Below are 15,217 nucleotides of genomic sequence, written 5' to 3'. Positions count from 1 at the left end.
TAAGAAAACAGGCAACAATTAAAACTTAAATGCAGCTGCTAAAATCTAAAATAGGCAATTAAGGGTTTTGAATGGTAACAGGCAAGAGAACTAAATTTAATCCCAAAAAATGTATTGCTTTAGTAGTAAATAAAAGGGTTCTAATTAAGAAATTGGTTAAAGTGAAAGTCTGTAGCCAATAGCAGACCTCTAGGACTGTAATTGAGGACCTCTTATCTACAAAGTAACTACAGTTTGCCTTTGATGAATAAAGGTACTAACAAGGCATAGAGTTAAACACCAACTTTCATTATCAGCAAGGACTGAGTTCTAAATAGGACACTAGCTGGAGTGAAAACCCGTAGCCACTGCGGGCCTCCAGGACGGTGATTGAGGACCCCTGTTCTAGGCCATCAATCTCTTCATTAAAACCTACATAAGAAGACAAAGTCATACAGTACAATAAAGATAATAAAAAAAGGATTAGCTCGTTCATTTAAAGATGACACAAACTAACTTGATGACATTAATCTTTAAATCCTTTTCAGAATTTTTATTATATTGTATATGACTCAGGGGATCCTGTGTAGTAGATTATAGTGATACTCTCTCACAGATCCACTGCTGTTAGTTTGAATCCCATGCCCGACCATTATCCTTGCACACTATACATGGTCTTCCTCCAGATCCACAGGTTTTCTTCTCACATCCACAAAGTCATGCTGGTGAGACTGACTGATGATTCCAAATTAGTTCTGCACAAGTGTGAATGCACCCTGTAATGGACTGGCACCATATCCAAGGGTGCTTCCTCCTTGCTCCCAGTGCCAAGACAGGCTATAGCCCTGTGTGACACTGAATTACAATAAGCACTTTGGAAAACGTAATGGTATTTTATGTTTTTAAGAATTTAATACCCAAATGGTCTTTTCTTCTTTGTTTACAATGTCTTACGTTGGCTGGAAGACTGTTAACTGCTTTGATGAGCAGTTTTGTGGCCATACTCGGTATAAAACAAAAAAAAGAGAGACAGAGAGACGAGTGTCATTGGTTTCAGGATATGGGGGCAGTGGCCAGTGTAGCAGATACCTCCACTTTCCTTAACTCGGGTTAACTAACAATTTAATGTGTCTCAATATCGGTGAACAGTATGACTACCTGCTTTGTTCCATATTGTCGGTCAGAACAGGTTAAGCAGCTTGGTGGTAGCAGGCAGACTGGAAAGTGTTGTGGCCTAACGGATCTGATTCAGGTTGTCTTTGTGAACTCTGTATGCTCTTTCCTTATCTGACAACAAAGCCGAAATACCAACTGTTCTTTCTAAATTACCCCAATGGACATACTGTGTGTGGCTGTGCGTGATTGATAGATAGATAGATAGATAGATAGATAGATAGATAGATAGATAGATAGATAGATAGATAGATTGTGCCATACCAATGCCTAACCTTCGGTCCTAGATGGGTTTGCAAACTACACATAGAAAAGCTCTGCTTGCAGCATCCATGCCCTTCACATGCAAATACTTACGTGAGCTGCTGTGAGAAGAGGAGAATTTGCAAGTGATGAAGGAGTCCGGGAAGCCACCTTGAGGACCGACTGGACCTGGGTTGTTGGGCTGGGGGTGGGACAGGATCGAGTTGGGCTCTGGCTTCCTTCTGAATCACTTCCATGAGAACTGGGAGGTGTAGGAGGCAACTGCAGAGGTTCCAGCCCTGGGAGTATAAAAAGAAGAATGTTACACAAAGTGAATTTTTGGTAAAACTATACATTATCCAGAGTACACTTTGAAAATGCAGGTCACTTGGCTTAGTGAGTCAGTCAATTAAAATAACAGCCTTCTTAGGCAGGGGTTAGACTCTTGAATGCACTAGAAATAGTACAGTTTTCCTGCTACTTACCAGTGATGGGGTCAGGCTCCCACGTGTGTGTTAAGGGATAGAACTGAGGTTGCAATAGTCTGATAACTGTTAACAACACGTATTCTGTTCTGTAATTCTTTTGATGATTTTTGTATTTTATACTAGAACATAAACCTCTTTTGTTGGATTCACTTGTCTATGTTGCTTATGTCATACCACCTATGCAACCTATGAGAGATACTATCTTCAATTTTATTTTAACAGTGCTGTTAGAAAAGAGAAAATAAACGATTTCAGAAATGTCTGCAATTGCACAACAAGAGCAGCAAAAAGCCATGGAATTGAAGAACGGGTTTAATTAACAATGAGAATCAGCGCCTAATTAAGCAACTGGTTGGAGTGAAATTGGTTGGAGTTTCAGGCCCTGACTTAGTTGGTCTTCTGTTGGCTCACTCACTTCAAATTTCATTTCTGTTTAGGTGCCATTTAAGGAAAGAAATGGAGTAATTCAGAGGTGCGATGAAGAAATTCAGGAGAACAAATCTTAAAAAACAAGTCAATTAAAGTTAATTCAAAAGAAGTTAATTAGCAGCAAAAACAGGCCACTAATTAAGAAAAGCGTTAGAATGAAAACCTGCAGCCACTGCGGCCCTCCAGGACTGGAATTGGGGACCCGTGCTTTAGCCATTGCACATCAGTGCCTTTATTAATTGAAATAATATTGTTGGATCAATTTTATTGATATCTTTGAGAATTCTAAAGCTCTGGATTAAGTCATTAAGCAACCTTTGTGCTTGAGACAAAAAAAATGTCCTTAGCCTATCAGGGCAGGCACTTCCCTTTCCTCCTGGGATGTACTTGATTGCTCTTCTCTGCACAGCTTTATGTCCTGACATGTCTTTTTTGAGTGGTCTCACTCTTCCATTATACAGTTTGAGCATAACATCCATTCCTTTATATTCAGCATTGTCTTGGTCCTGTAAGTTAAAAGCTTACCTTTGGGTGAAATATTCAAGAACTGGTCGACTTCATGGGGCTCTAGTTTTATCTCTGGAATTGTGTTATCACTGTCATCTTTTATCTGAAAATGCAAAGAAAAAAGAGAAAAACCATATTGTCTTTATTTATTATATTCAACTCACAGCAAAAGACAGTAAAGTCATGGTGAAATTAAAAGCTCTAAGCAAGTTTTAGGCCTATTTTCTGTTATTCAGATACATATCTTTAATTTATGTATTGGGAAACCTGGGAAAATGTTAATTGGACATTAAAAGTTAGAACATCATACTTAGCAGGGATAAAAATAAATCCTATCCAGCTGTGATCTGCAACAAGCTACGTTTTTGCTGATGTACTTCTCTCAAGGATCGTTGAGTCAATAACATCAGGTTTTATGTTAAAAGAGTTAAATTGGTTCTCAAGATCATTTATAAGGCCTGCTATGGCTGCAGGTTTTTATTCCAGTCAACTCCTAATGTTAAAAATTCTTGTTTCAATGAAACATGGACTTATTGCCCATTTGCACCATTACTGTGTCAATCCAAAAGTTTCCATCAGGGATGGTTGAATCCTACTGAAGTGTTTTATAAATGTATTTAATTTGTAATGTTATGGTTATGGCGGCACAGTGGCGCAGTGGTAGCGCTGCTGCCTCGCAGTTAGGAGACCCGGGTTCACTTCCCGGGTCCTCCCTGCGTGGAGTTTGCATGTTCTCCCCGTGTCTGCGTGGGTTTCCTCCGGGCGCTCCGGTTTCCTCCCACAGTCCAAAGACATGCAGGTTAGGTGGATTGGCGATTCTAAATTGGCCCTAGTGTATGCTTGGTGTGTGGGTGTGTTTGTTTGTGTCCTGTGGTGGGTTGGCACCCTGCCCAGGATTGGTTCCTGCCTTGTGCCCTGTGTTGGCTGGGATTGGCTCCAGCAGACCCCTGTGACCCTGTGTTCGGTTTCAGCGGGTTGGAAAATGGATGGATGGATGGATGTTATGGTTATTCAAACTATTGCTTGCTAATGAGCAAAACAACAACAATCTTCTTTTGCCATTTGTCCTTTGTTAACTGCTATTGATGTGGCAAATGGAGCCAATATGAGTGAATATTCTTGTGCCCAGAAATGTGCCCAGTAATGGACTGGTGCCTCTTCCTCAGCAGGACTAGTTCTGCTTTGTGCCTGATACTGGTGGCAGAGGCTTGTAGAGACCCTGAACTGGGGCAACTGGTCCAAAAAAATAAAAAGAGTGGATATCCTAGGTAGAAAACTGTATCAAAAAAAGAGAAATGGTAAAGTAGAAAACAAAAAAGGGAACTCCTGATTACTAAACAGTTAAAATGACAATGTTTATTGGCAAATATTATTATTACTGTATTATTATGAAAAAAAACCTTACTAATACTCTTACAAAAGTAAATCCAACACCCAGTGCCTTTCTGACTACAGAATTAGAGCACATTACATCCAGTTAATTAAACAAGAATTTGAATTACTTAGTGAAAACCTTCAGTGTTACTGATGGCCCACAACCATAAAAAAAACAACACACAAACTCCATTAACTGTGCAGCAGCTCCAAAGCATCAGTCGAACATTCACCCCACCACAGCCAATCAGATCTCACTTACACCAAGTACTTCCAGAACGATGTCAAACTGAACGGTTTCAACCACATTGCTAAGCAGCTGGTCCCATTTGTGCACCCTGCTCCGTGTGCAATGGAATTTCTAGCATTTTTAGTGAAACGGCAGCCTTGTTTGTTCTTAGTAAGGCACCATTTATTTTGATTGAAACAATCTGCATTCATTCTGACCTGTAATAATAAAGTCCATCTAATATATCCTGAATTATTTTTAATTAATTTCATAATCACTAGCATAAAAGTGTACTTACTCACTCCCAACTCGCATTCAACATTCTGCATACAATATCTAAAATTTTATCCGTTTACAAAGAATTTTTTTTTTATTTGGAAACATTAAACTTCATTTACTGTATACCCAAATTCCGTGAAATGTCCTACCTGCCTCCAGGCTACCCACTAATCCTCCTCACTTAACTACCAAATTAAATTGAAATGAATGTAAATTTAAGTTAAACTATTAACCAGCTTGTCTAGTAAATGTTTATTTAGTGTATACAGAGAATTCTGGAATATATATGGTCTGAGGGTGATTTCAGGCAGGATGCTGAAGACTGCAATTCACTTACATCTCAAGTGAACCTCTGAAACAAGTTGTCATTCTAAACCTTTCAACTCATTTTAAGTCACTATTGCTGCTTGTTTATTGTCTTTTAGTTTTTTTTCTTTTTGTTTTTGAAAAAGTTTTAAGGTCTGGAATTTTATTAATTTATTATATACCAGTAACTGTGTACTGCACCATAACGTGCAGTGAATACACTTGACTTGAGCATTCCTAGTTTTCATCCTCTTTCTCTGTACGTTTTGCATTTGTTTGCTCAGAGGTTGATGCGCTTGCTGCTTCGAGCAGCTCTTCTTTACTCCACCCTACTGGCCTCCTTCTTCTCTTGGCATCTTTTTGTGTTAAAACTGATTAAGTCAGAGTTTGTGTTGCAATTACTTAGTACGTTTTCCTTAATTTTTCACTTAAGCTGGCACTTGAGTCTTCAATCTACCTCAAGAATGATTTAAGATATGAAGAGGTAGGGGAAGTGACGGAGAATGAGAATGGCGCCCATATGCATGCACCGCACTGCTTGCCGCTTCCGAGAGCTGATTCTACAATAAAATAAAATAAAAATAAAAACAGGAATAATCTCGGAGGTCAATCATCAACCCGAAAGCGGATAGCACATGTCACGTAGTATATGTGTACCAAATTTCAGGTCAATCGGTCAAACGGTTTGCGAGCTACAGCTGATTTAAAATCCTGGACAGATAAACAAACAGCCACGGTAGCATATCCTCTTTAATAAAATCCCTGTGTGCGTCCAGGTGTCCGTGTGTGTGTGTCTTCTGGTGAAGTGCGCATGCGCGGGGCACGGTGCGATGCGCGATATTACTGTCAGAGAAAGTTAGAGGCGTTTTACGGAAATACAAACCAGTATTACTGCGAGAGGAAATTAAAGGTACACAATACAGTGACGCATATTAAAGCCACATACAAGCCAGTATTACTGTCAGAGGAGATTAAAGGCATATTACCGACGCGCACACCTGTATTACCGCCAGAGAAAATTAAAGGTATATTACGGACGTACAAGCCAGCGGACGTACAAGATAGTATTACTGTCACAGAAAATTAAAGACACACAATACACGGCGGCAGCCCACAAAGAACGGTCAGCTCAGCAAGTAAACATCAACAAAAGAAAGGCTGCAAGAAAGAAAAATACGACCAACAAAAAGAATGAGGTCAAAGTCCCTTGCCATTTAATATAGACTGTTCCTACTAATGTTTATGCACTACTGTTCTAGCGCCCGTTACTGTAACGGGCTAAATGACTAGTTATATATAAAGATAATATCAATCATTGTGCTTACTGAACTAGGATTTGTATAAAACGTTTTGATAGTGATCATCCTGCCAAGATCCTTTGCAAGTCAATCTAATAGAAACCGCAACTGGCTCGCAGACAAATTGAGGTCCTCTAAGCCGCAAAGTGACAATGTTATTTTCAGGAAGTGTCTGCTATTTTTCACTAATTCAATGATCTAATGAGTTATTCTTATTTAAACTGGTGACTGGTGCCATTAGTCTAGTTTGGGATGTCATTATAAAGATCCTACCTGGACAGGTGGGGTGATAAGGATAGGCACACTAAAAGTGGAGGCCTGCATTTTACTAGGCATTGCCTCTTCAGCAAGATTTAAAGTGAGAGTGGGAAGGAGGCTGGGTGTTTCACACAGCAGAGGCTCCATCTTCAGTGCCTTGTTGGTGCTTTCCATTGGCCACGATGCCCCCACACTGTCTTCTGCAGGAAAAAAAAAATACATTAGAAATTAAAAAAATTTCACTATGTCACCCTCCTGTCAATACATATTGCCACAGTAGTTTTAATTGTAAAGCAGTTTATGAATAACTCAGCACATTCTACATTAATAATCGCAATTCAATTTTAAAGTAAGCAAAAGTGAACCACAAATACAAAGAAAAAGAAAAACAAACACACAAATTCAAAACCTATCAAATGCTTTGTTGAGGAGATGAATTTCTGTTAGTCCTTTCAAAGTCTAGAGAGTTGTGGTCTATCTCAGTACCCAAAATGTAATTGACATTATACTATGTGAGAACTATTAACAATTGTTAAATCACCCAGTCCAATTCAGGGTAGCAGCCTCTCTTGGCAGCACCGTGCACAAGAAAGGAACCTGCCCTGGATGGGGTGCCAGTCCACTGCAGGACCCAACTGAACACAGCGACAGAATTGGATGTTGAGGGGAAACCAAAGTACACAGAGGTGAACCAACATGGGCACAGGGAGGAGGTGCAAACTCCTGTGAATGGGCCTGGTTTTTAATCTAGGATGTGAATCACTGTGCCACCTCTGATCAGTTTTTAAAACCTCCATTTCATAATCAGTAATAAACTATTGATATAATGTGTGTGTATATACAGTATATATATTTTTTTTCTTTGATTTGCTTGAACATTCTGGTTGATTTTGCGACTTCTCTCATCGTGCTAAGATTCATAGTTCGCTTGCAGGAGCGATATATTCTCGCTAATCCGAGACGGAGGCTGAGGTCCGAGGAGAGGAGGAAGCGTGACATCAAGAGTGGGCAGTTGGTCTACCTCTGTGTTTTGGAGTATAACTTGTCTCCGCTTAGCTAGTGATACCTTTTTGTTTATTGAAGTTTGTCCTGTTTCACTGCTATGTGGACGGAGCTGCGAGGAACTTACATACACACAGGTATATAACGTATATTTATATATAGTGTGACAGAAGGCCTGGGCCCTTACCTGGCTGAGACGCCTTCTACAGATAAGTACAGGGCACTACCTTCCCTGGAGTGCAACCTAACCCCAGGGTTGCAGTGGTGCCTCGAATTCCCACAGGGCACCATGGGAGTTGGAGTTTGGCACAGCCCCATTGGATTCTGTGGGGGCCGCCAGGGGGAGCTGTAGAGCCCTACTTTGTTGGGCTTCCACCACACCTGGAAGTGTTTCCGGGCCTTGCTATAACGAGCCACGTGGAGTACTCCCAGTTGCAGCATAAAAGGAGCCGCCTGCCTTCATTTGGGGAGCCAGAGCCGGGAGGAGGAGGAGGAGGGGGAGGAAGAGGCGGCTTGCTGGAGGAGGAGTGGAGGTGGAAGGAGACAGAAAGAGGAATAGAAAGAAAAAAAGGCAAAGTGCTGTTTGCTTCTGTTACAGTGCTTGGTGCTTTATTGTACTGTGCATTGGTGGGAGGTGAAGGGAAAGCGTTTCCCACGTCAAAATAAAGCCGTGTGTGTTGTTGGACTTGTGCCTAGTGCCTGTCTGTGTTGGGTTTGGGAAGCTGGTGTGCCCCCTAGTGGCTACCATATACATCTGTATAGATATACTAAGAGAGATATAGATATATACTGTATACAGTGATCCCTCACTATATCGCGCTTCGCGGCTTCACTCCATCGCGGATTTTATATGTAAGCATATTTAAATATATATCGCGGATTTTTTGCTGGTTCGTGGATTTCTGCGGACAATGGGTCTTTTAATTTCTGGTACATGCTTCCTCAGTTGGTTTGCCCAGTTGATTTCATACAAGGGACGCTATTGGCAGATGGCTGAGAAGCTAGATTGCTTACTTTTCTCTATCTCTCTCTTGCGCAGACTTTCTCTGATCCTGACGTATGGGGATTGAGCAGGGGGGCTGTTCGCACACCTAGACGATACGGACGCTCGTCTAAAAATGCTGAAAGATTATCTTCACGTTGCTATCTTTTGTGCAGCTGCTTCCTGAAACGACATGCTGCACAGTGCTTCGCATTCTTTTAATTGTGAGACTGAACTGTCATCTCTGTCTTGTCATGGAGCACAGTTTAAACTTTTGAAAAAGAGACAAATGTTTGTTTGCAGTGTTTGAATAACGTTTCTGTCTCTCTACAACCTCCTGTGTTTCTGCGCAAATCTGTGAGCCAAGCATGACAATATAAAAATAACCATATAAACATATGGTTTCTACTTCGCGGATTTTCTTATTTCGCGGGTGGCTCTGGAACGCAACCCCCGCGATGGAGGAGGGATTACTGTATCATGAAAATTGCCGATTGCCGATTATGAAATGCTTTAAAATAAACATTTCAAAAATGTTGACACGATTGAACTTTGCATCAGCTCAGGTATCTTTCAGAACTGACAGACAAGTCTAGGTAACCATGTTCTCCACCATTTTTCAGACCTGCTTTTCATAGACCATGATCCTTTTTCAATTGTTTCTTTTGATTTTCTAAGAATTTCCATCAGACAGTTTTCGCTGGTAACAGTCAAAGAAACACAAGGTCAAGAATGAGATTGAAGATGACTTCAAAGGCAAAGGCTATTGTCTTACCTATGGTGTAATAAGATTTTTGTAGCTATGCTGATGAAGAACAGGATGGCACAGAGAGATATCCCCCTGCGTGACAATGTCAGAAAAGGTCAGAATGAACTCAGTCACACAGCCCTCGGCTAAAGTAAACATTAAGTTGTTTAAGCAATGCTGTGATATTATTCTTCTGCAAACTAAAATATAAAAGTAGACAGAAGGGTGCAAGAGTTGGGCCTCACACATATTTCTTATTGTTATGGGGCAGTCAAAATTACACCATTTGAATAAAAGGTTACCTGATAATGTTATTATTAAGTTTGCCCCATGATCCAACTGCCATCAGGTTAGGCTTCAGGACCCTGTGAATCAGTATTGGGTAAGTGGATTTGAAATTGGATGGCAGAATAATTAGAATTAATGTTTAAATAAGGTGAATAGCACAGAAATGACCAATAAGAGAACTGAATTAATTATAGCTAAAGCAATTTTTGAAAATCAATTTTGTGCAGATACTGTCTTTTTTATGGTATCATGTGGAGCACTGGGTGCAAAGTAAGAGCCAAGCCTGGATGGGATGTCAGCATCACATAAATTGCACAATACATGTGGTCAAATAGCCATTCTTTTAGGACAGTGCATAGACCACACTCGGGCACACAGCAACTTTAACTCCTATCAGACTAATTTCGAGCTGCCAATTAATCGACAGAGACATGGGAAGGATAACCAATTGCATGATAGCAAAACAGATGAAGGGCTTGTTGACAACAAAGCAAAGAGCGCAAAGGCATGATAATAATTAATCGATAAAAGGCATCATTCCTCTCTAATATTGTCCTGTGGCAGCCTCTAATTTGCTATTAAATATTTTGGCAATCCTCAAATAACAAATCACTAATCATCCCAGAAGCACTAACACATGTTAGGAGGACTACATGTAACATGTAAAGAAAGCATCTAAAAGGACACGTGAGATCATAAAGTCTGCTTTGATAGATTAGAGTGTCAGGAGCCCATGTGGCCTCACATAGCCAAGGGTCATATTGTAGTGCCAACGTGTCATTGTCCTGGTACTATTTGAAAACATAAAAATTGACATCTACCGGTACTCCTTAAAAGTTATAGCTTCTCCCTACAGCTATACATATATTTAACAATGTAAAGAACAGTATACAATCTCCTGTATGACTCTTTACAGAGCTTTTTCAGTATTAAGTGTGGCCAAATCCAGAAGGAGCCTATGGGTTAAGAATCATGAGCACCTCACTGAGAAAATGGGTAATCAGAACTGTTTGGATACTTATGGCTTATCACTTTGAAAAGTGAGGATTCTTCATGAGGACAACTTATTCCTCCATGTTATTTTCTCCTTCTTATACAGAGGGGGTCTGAGAGAAACTGGGCAGAACACAGAGATGGGTGGGCACCCCTGTCAATTCTTGCTGTCTGTTTGAGGCAGATGAACAGGGAGAAATTCAAAGAGCCATTAAAACATTTAAACTGATGTGTAAATCCTTGACAGTTAGGTAGGAAATTCTGAAGTGAGTGACGAAAACAAAGCAAATAAAGGAATTCCAAAGATGAAGTAAAGATCAAATGAAACAAAAATGGAAAAAAAAGGACAGAATCTGGGTTTATTGATTGTTGCGTGTACTCAACACATAGTTCAACGTGGATAAAGACAATGCGGCCAAGCAGATGACAGAGGTACAAATTTCACTTTAGGCGCAGAACTCACTGGTATTCAAATAGCTTTATGGAGGAGCGCAGATGTAACGCATTTTTGGAGAAAAAAATGAAACTTCACATTTTCAGACCTGGTTAATCCAAGTTGAGGGTGTGTTTTGAGCCTGTCTCATCAGCGTTAGGTACAAGGCAGGAACTAGCTCTGGACAAGTATCACCCTATCGCATGGCCCACTCATTCACATACCCACCCTCACAGGGGTTCAGTGAACATGTCTCTGGGAGGATGGAGGTGAGCCTCATAAACACAAGGAGAACATTCAGTCCCCATGCAGTGAGTGACTAGGCAAGGAATTCGAACCAAGGATGTTAGATCAATGATGCAACAGTGCTAAACACTCTGCCACCGTGCATCCCATTACAAATGTGCAATTATTTGCAAGATTCTTCTAGCAATAGTTAACAAATTTTACAAAACTTAGGAAACCTTTTTTATTGCGCTTAATGGCAATACCTAAACCAAGTCTGCAAAACTTTGAGTAATGAACTCAAAGATGTCATTCACATACGATAACTGGCTACACTTATTAAAAAGTGAACTGCTTTTTTGCCTTCACACTGAATAAAAAAGGCTATTGTCGCATAGAAATTAGTGCGGGCACTGAACTACTGGGGCGATTCCTGGAAATAAGCCATCATGTGTGGCAAAAGAAACGTAATCTGTGCAGCCACAGAAACAACAGAATGTTATTTAAAAAAAGCATTATCCGTATCCATCCAGATTTTGGAACACCACTGTAACCTGACCTGGCAGTATAAGGTAGCACCGTTTGAACAAGTCACCTCTTTCTTGGCTGACCCAACTGATATAACAATTTTAACAAAATGTGCGCATCCATGAAAGGGGAATGCTGATTAGTCACAAATCAGAAATTACAGAATTTTGGATCGCAGAGAAAACATTTCAGGACTAAACTCCCAATTTCAGATGACGGCGACCGTTGAAGCTCTCTCTTGACAATTCCAAAACTTAATTTTAGATTCTGGATTCATCATGTGAGCATTGCATGCTGTTTCTTTGACACAGGGGGATGATTCAGGAATTCAAATCCAATACTGACACTCAGACAACTGTGTGCCACCAGTGTGACTCAGTCTGCATCTTCAGGGTAGGAAATCCGGGTGCAACTGCTAAGCTTCACATCAGTGGTCTTTGATGGTGAATGGCTCAGAGTCCTCAGGGTTGTTGCTGCCAGAACAACCTGTAGCATGGACTGAAGGGTCCTTAAAATGACCACAGCTGCCTGTGCCCAAGAAAGCCATTGCTTATGAAATTAGAAAAACATGCAGCCCCACAAGTGAGATATGATAAAAAACAGAGTCACAAGATATTGTATAAATACAAATCATTTTTACTTTATGTAGCACATTTCACAGTTAGTACTATTACAAGATTTACCAGACAGTCAACATGAAACGGATGAAATATGGACTTGCACATATACATCTACAGATATTGACAAGTATAATGTAAGCTTTGACGTGGATGGTGCCTTTATCTTTGGCAATGTGTTTATGTTTTATGTTACTAAATTGCTCCTATGTAAGTGAACGTTGGCATTATTACTGTGATGGACTGGCACTCTATCCAGGGTTGTTTTTTCTCTTTGTCCAAGGCTGCACCTTTAGCTCCCTGCAACCCCCCAGTTGTATTAAGTGGATTTGAAAATCTCCCATATGTAACACATTTTTTATGAATAAACTGAATGAATTGAGGGTGGTAATGTAGTGTAATGGGTAGTGCTGCCATGTCACTGATCCAGCTTCCTGTGTAATAATCCTGCACCCAGACGTTGCCCATTTAGAGTTTGCATGTTTTTTCCCGAATCTGTGTGGGTTTTCCTCAAAAACCCCCAAGACGTGACCAGGCCCTATGAGAGTGTGGATGTGTAAAGGAGTGGGCCTGTGACGGACTGGCACCCTATCTAGGGTGGTTTTCTGGTTTGGGTCCAGTGGGGCTGGGATAGGCCCTGGATCCCCACAACCCGGAATTGGATTAAGCAGATGTGAGAATGAGATGAGATGGAAAAATGCGGGCCTACGAAATAGCAGATTTTGGGGGCAGTGGCAGTAAATTACACACATCTTAACAATATCGGGTGCTACTCAGATCTAAAATTGACTGTTAAGCCAAACTGTAGAAATTTTCTGAACATGATGTCACATCCACCACAGTTGCTGGGATGTAATGAAGTGATCTGAGGTAGCAGCATGAGCTCTAAATGGTTAGGGACAATACAGCTAGTCTGCTATCAGAAGGCAAGTCCTGGGCAAATTTCACTAGTTGTTCGTTATTGTTTAAATGATCAACCCAATAAAACATTCTAAGCAAGGTGCAAGATGTCAGGAAAGTCAAATGTTAATTAAATAGTGTCCTTAAAGCTGTGTGACGGGCCATTGAGAAAACGGGATGTCGCCTCTTTGGTTCCAACAATGACATTTGGGATGAGGACTTCACTTTTTTCTCAATAGCAACCATGAAAATGGCACTCTTTAATGCATGACACTTATTTCTATTTCTGATAAACAAGTGATTAATGAGTTAATTATCAGATGCATACATTAATTGCTTGATTTACTTGCAGCAAAACACTACAATATTGGTGAGTCTAAATGGTTCTTAAATAGAGACTGATGTTGAATTTCTACAACAAATAATCAGTTAATTCAGGAACACGTTAAATCGGACACAACTATAAACAACATTAAAACAAATGTAATGCATGGGAAGCAGTTTTTTTTTTATTATTGCTTAATACATTGAAGGTTATTTTCATCACCTGCGTCAAAGATACTTTTTAAACGATTTTAGCTGAAAGGAGAATGTGACAAAGAACTTTGTTTGGCTCTTGTCAAACCAGCTTAATTGCCTCTCCCAGGCCTAACTTCCAGAACACTCTGTCTCATTTATGAAGAGCAATTTGCAGGTGGCAACAGAACAGAGTCATCATTGACTTGCAAAGTATTTAATGAAGAAGAAAAAAAAGTACAGCTATGAACCAATAACTGCTGTTGTATTCATGAGAGAAAAAAAAAAAGACAGACTTTGCCAATGTTCATGCTACAGTTAAAAGTGACTTCATTTCCGATTTTTGGCACGTATCTGATTTCTGTTTGACTTTTCAAATTCATTTTAAAAGCAATTTTAAAAGAAAAGTAAAAAACAAATTTGTAGGACAGACTAAAATGAATACCAACAAGATGCTGTCTGCTGCACTAATTCGTGTTATTTTCGGTGCAGGGCGTCTGTGTATCTGTCAGCTCACGGTGGTAAGGAAGAGAAACAGAAAATGTAAAATGCTGTCATTATTGGCACAGACCTTAACTGCCATTCCTGTACACAGAAGCAATTAGACACAAAAAAGTAGAGACAGGTGGGTTCAAGATATGGAGGGTTTAGATGCTAAACAATGGTTTGACAATTTCAGAGTGTTGAGGGGAATAATCGATTACTTATATCAATACTTGGCCACAAGAATCTCTTGGGAAAAAAAAGCATGCATTTTAGCTACTATTTCAGTCAAAAACACATGGCAATTGCAGTTTATTTGTGGACGACAGCCCCCTAAATGTTTATTAAGTCACACGGAGATATGAAGAAGGTTGCATAAACACTGATGTAAAATTAGCTGGACAGGGTATGTTTCCAGACAATTCATATCAAATCATTCAAACCGTGGTCACATTCATGTCACATATATCTGAACTGAATTATGAAGGTGGTCTAAATATAATCTGAAGAGTTCTGATTCAATCTTTTTTTGCTGTTTGCTTATCTCCAAAAAGATCAGATCTGTGTCAACAGTGAACAAAACTTGAGTTGAACTGCAGTATGAACATAGCCTTACTAATCAAAACTGTAACTAAAGGAAGCAAAGAAAATTAGATTTGAATTAACGTGATTAAACCATGGGTGGCACGGTGGCGCAGTGGGTAGCGCTGCTGCCTTGCAGTTTGGAGACCTGGGTTTGCTTCTCGGGTCCTCCCTGCATGGAGTTTGCATGTTTCCTCCCTCAGTCCAAAGACATGCAGGTTAAGTGCATTGGCGATTCTAAATTATCCCTAGTGTGTGGGCTGGCTGGGATTGGCTCCAGCAGACCCCTGTGACGCTGTAGTTAGGATAGAGCGGGTTGGATGACTAAACCATGTACTGTATATGTATAACTTCAAA

The 15,217-nt window shown here is 40.2% G+C and overlaps 1 protein-coding gene across 1 annotated transcript in view; it reads right to left on the bottom strand.

Annotated features, from left to right (window-relative positions):
* creb3l2 (cAMP responsive element binding protein 3-like 2) overlaps positions 1–15,217 on the bottom strand; it is a 78,443-nt gene that overhangs the window by 15,184 nt on the left and 48,042 nt on the right. Inside the window, exons 3-5 of the mRNA XM_028803659.2 lie at positions 6,579–6,763; positions 2,838–2,922; positions 1,510–1,694 (exon numbers count right to left, since the gene is read on the bottom strand). Of these exons, the coding sequence (XP_028659492.1) occupies positions 1,510–1,694; positions 2,838–2,922; positions 6,579–6,763 (455 nt within the window). The remainder of the gene's footprint in view (positions 1–1,509; positions 1,695–2,837; positions 2,923–6,578; positions 6,764–15,217) is intronic.

Source organism: Erpetoichthys calabaricus, chromosome 1 (genome assembly GCF_900747795.2).
Source record: "Erpetoichthys calabaricus chromosome 1, fErpCal1.3, whole genome shotgun sequence".
Lineage (NCBI taxonomy): Eukaryota > Metazoa > Chordata > Cladistia > Polypteriformes > Polypteridae > Erpetoichthys > Erpetoichthys calabaricus.
This window is presented reverse-complemented; position numbering and strand designations above follow the sequence as displayed.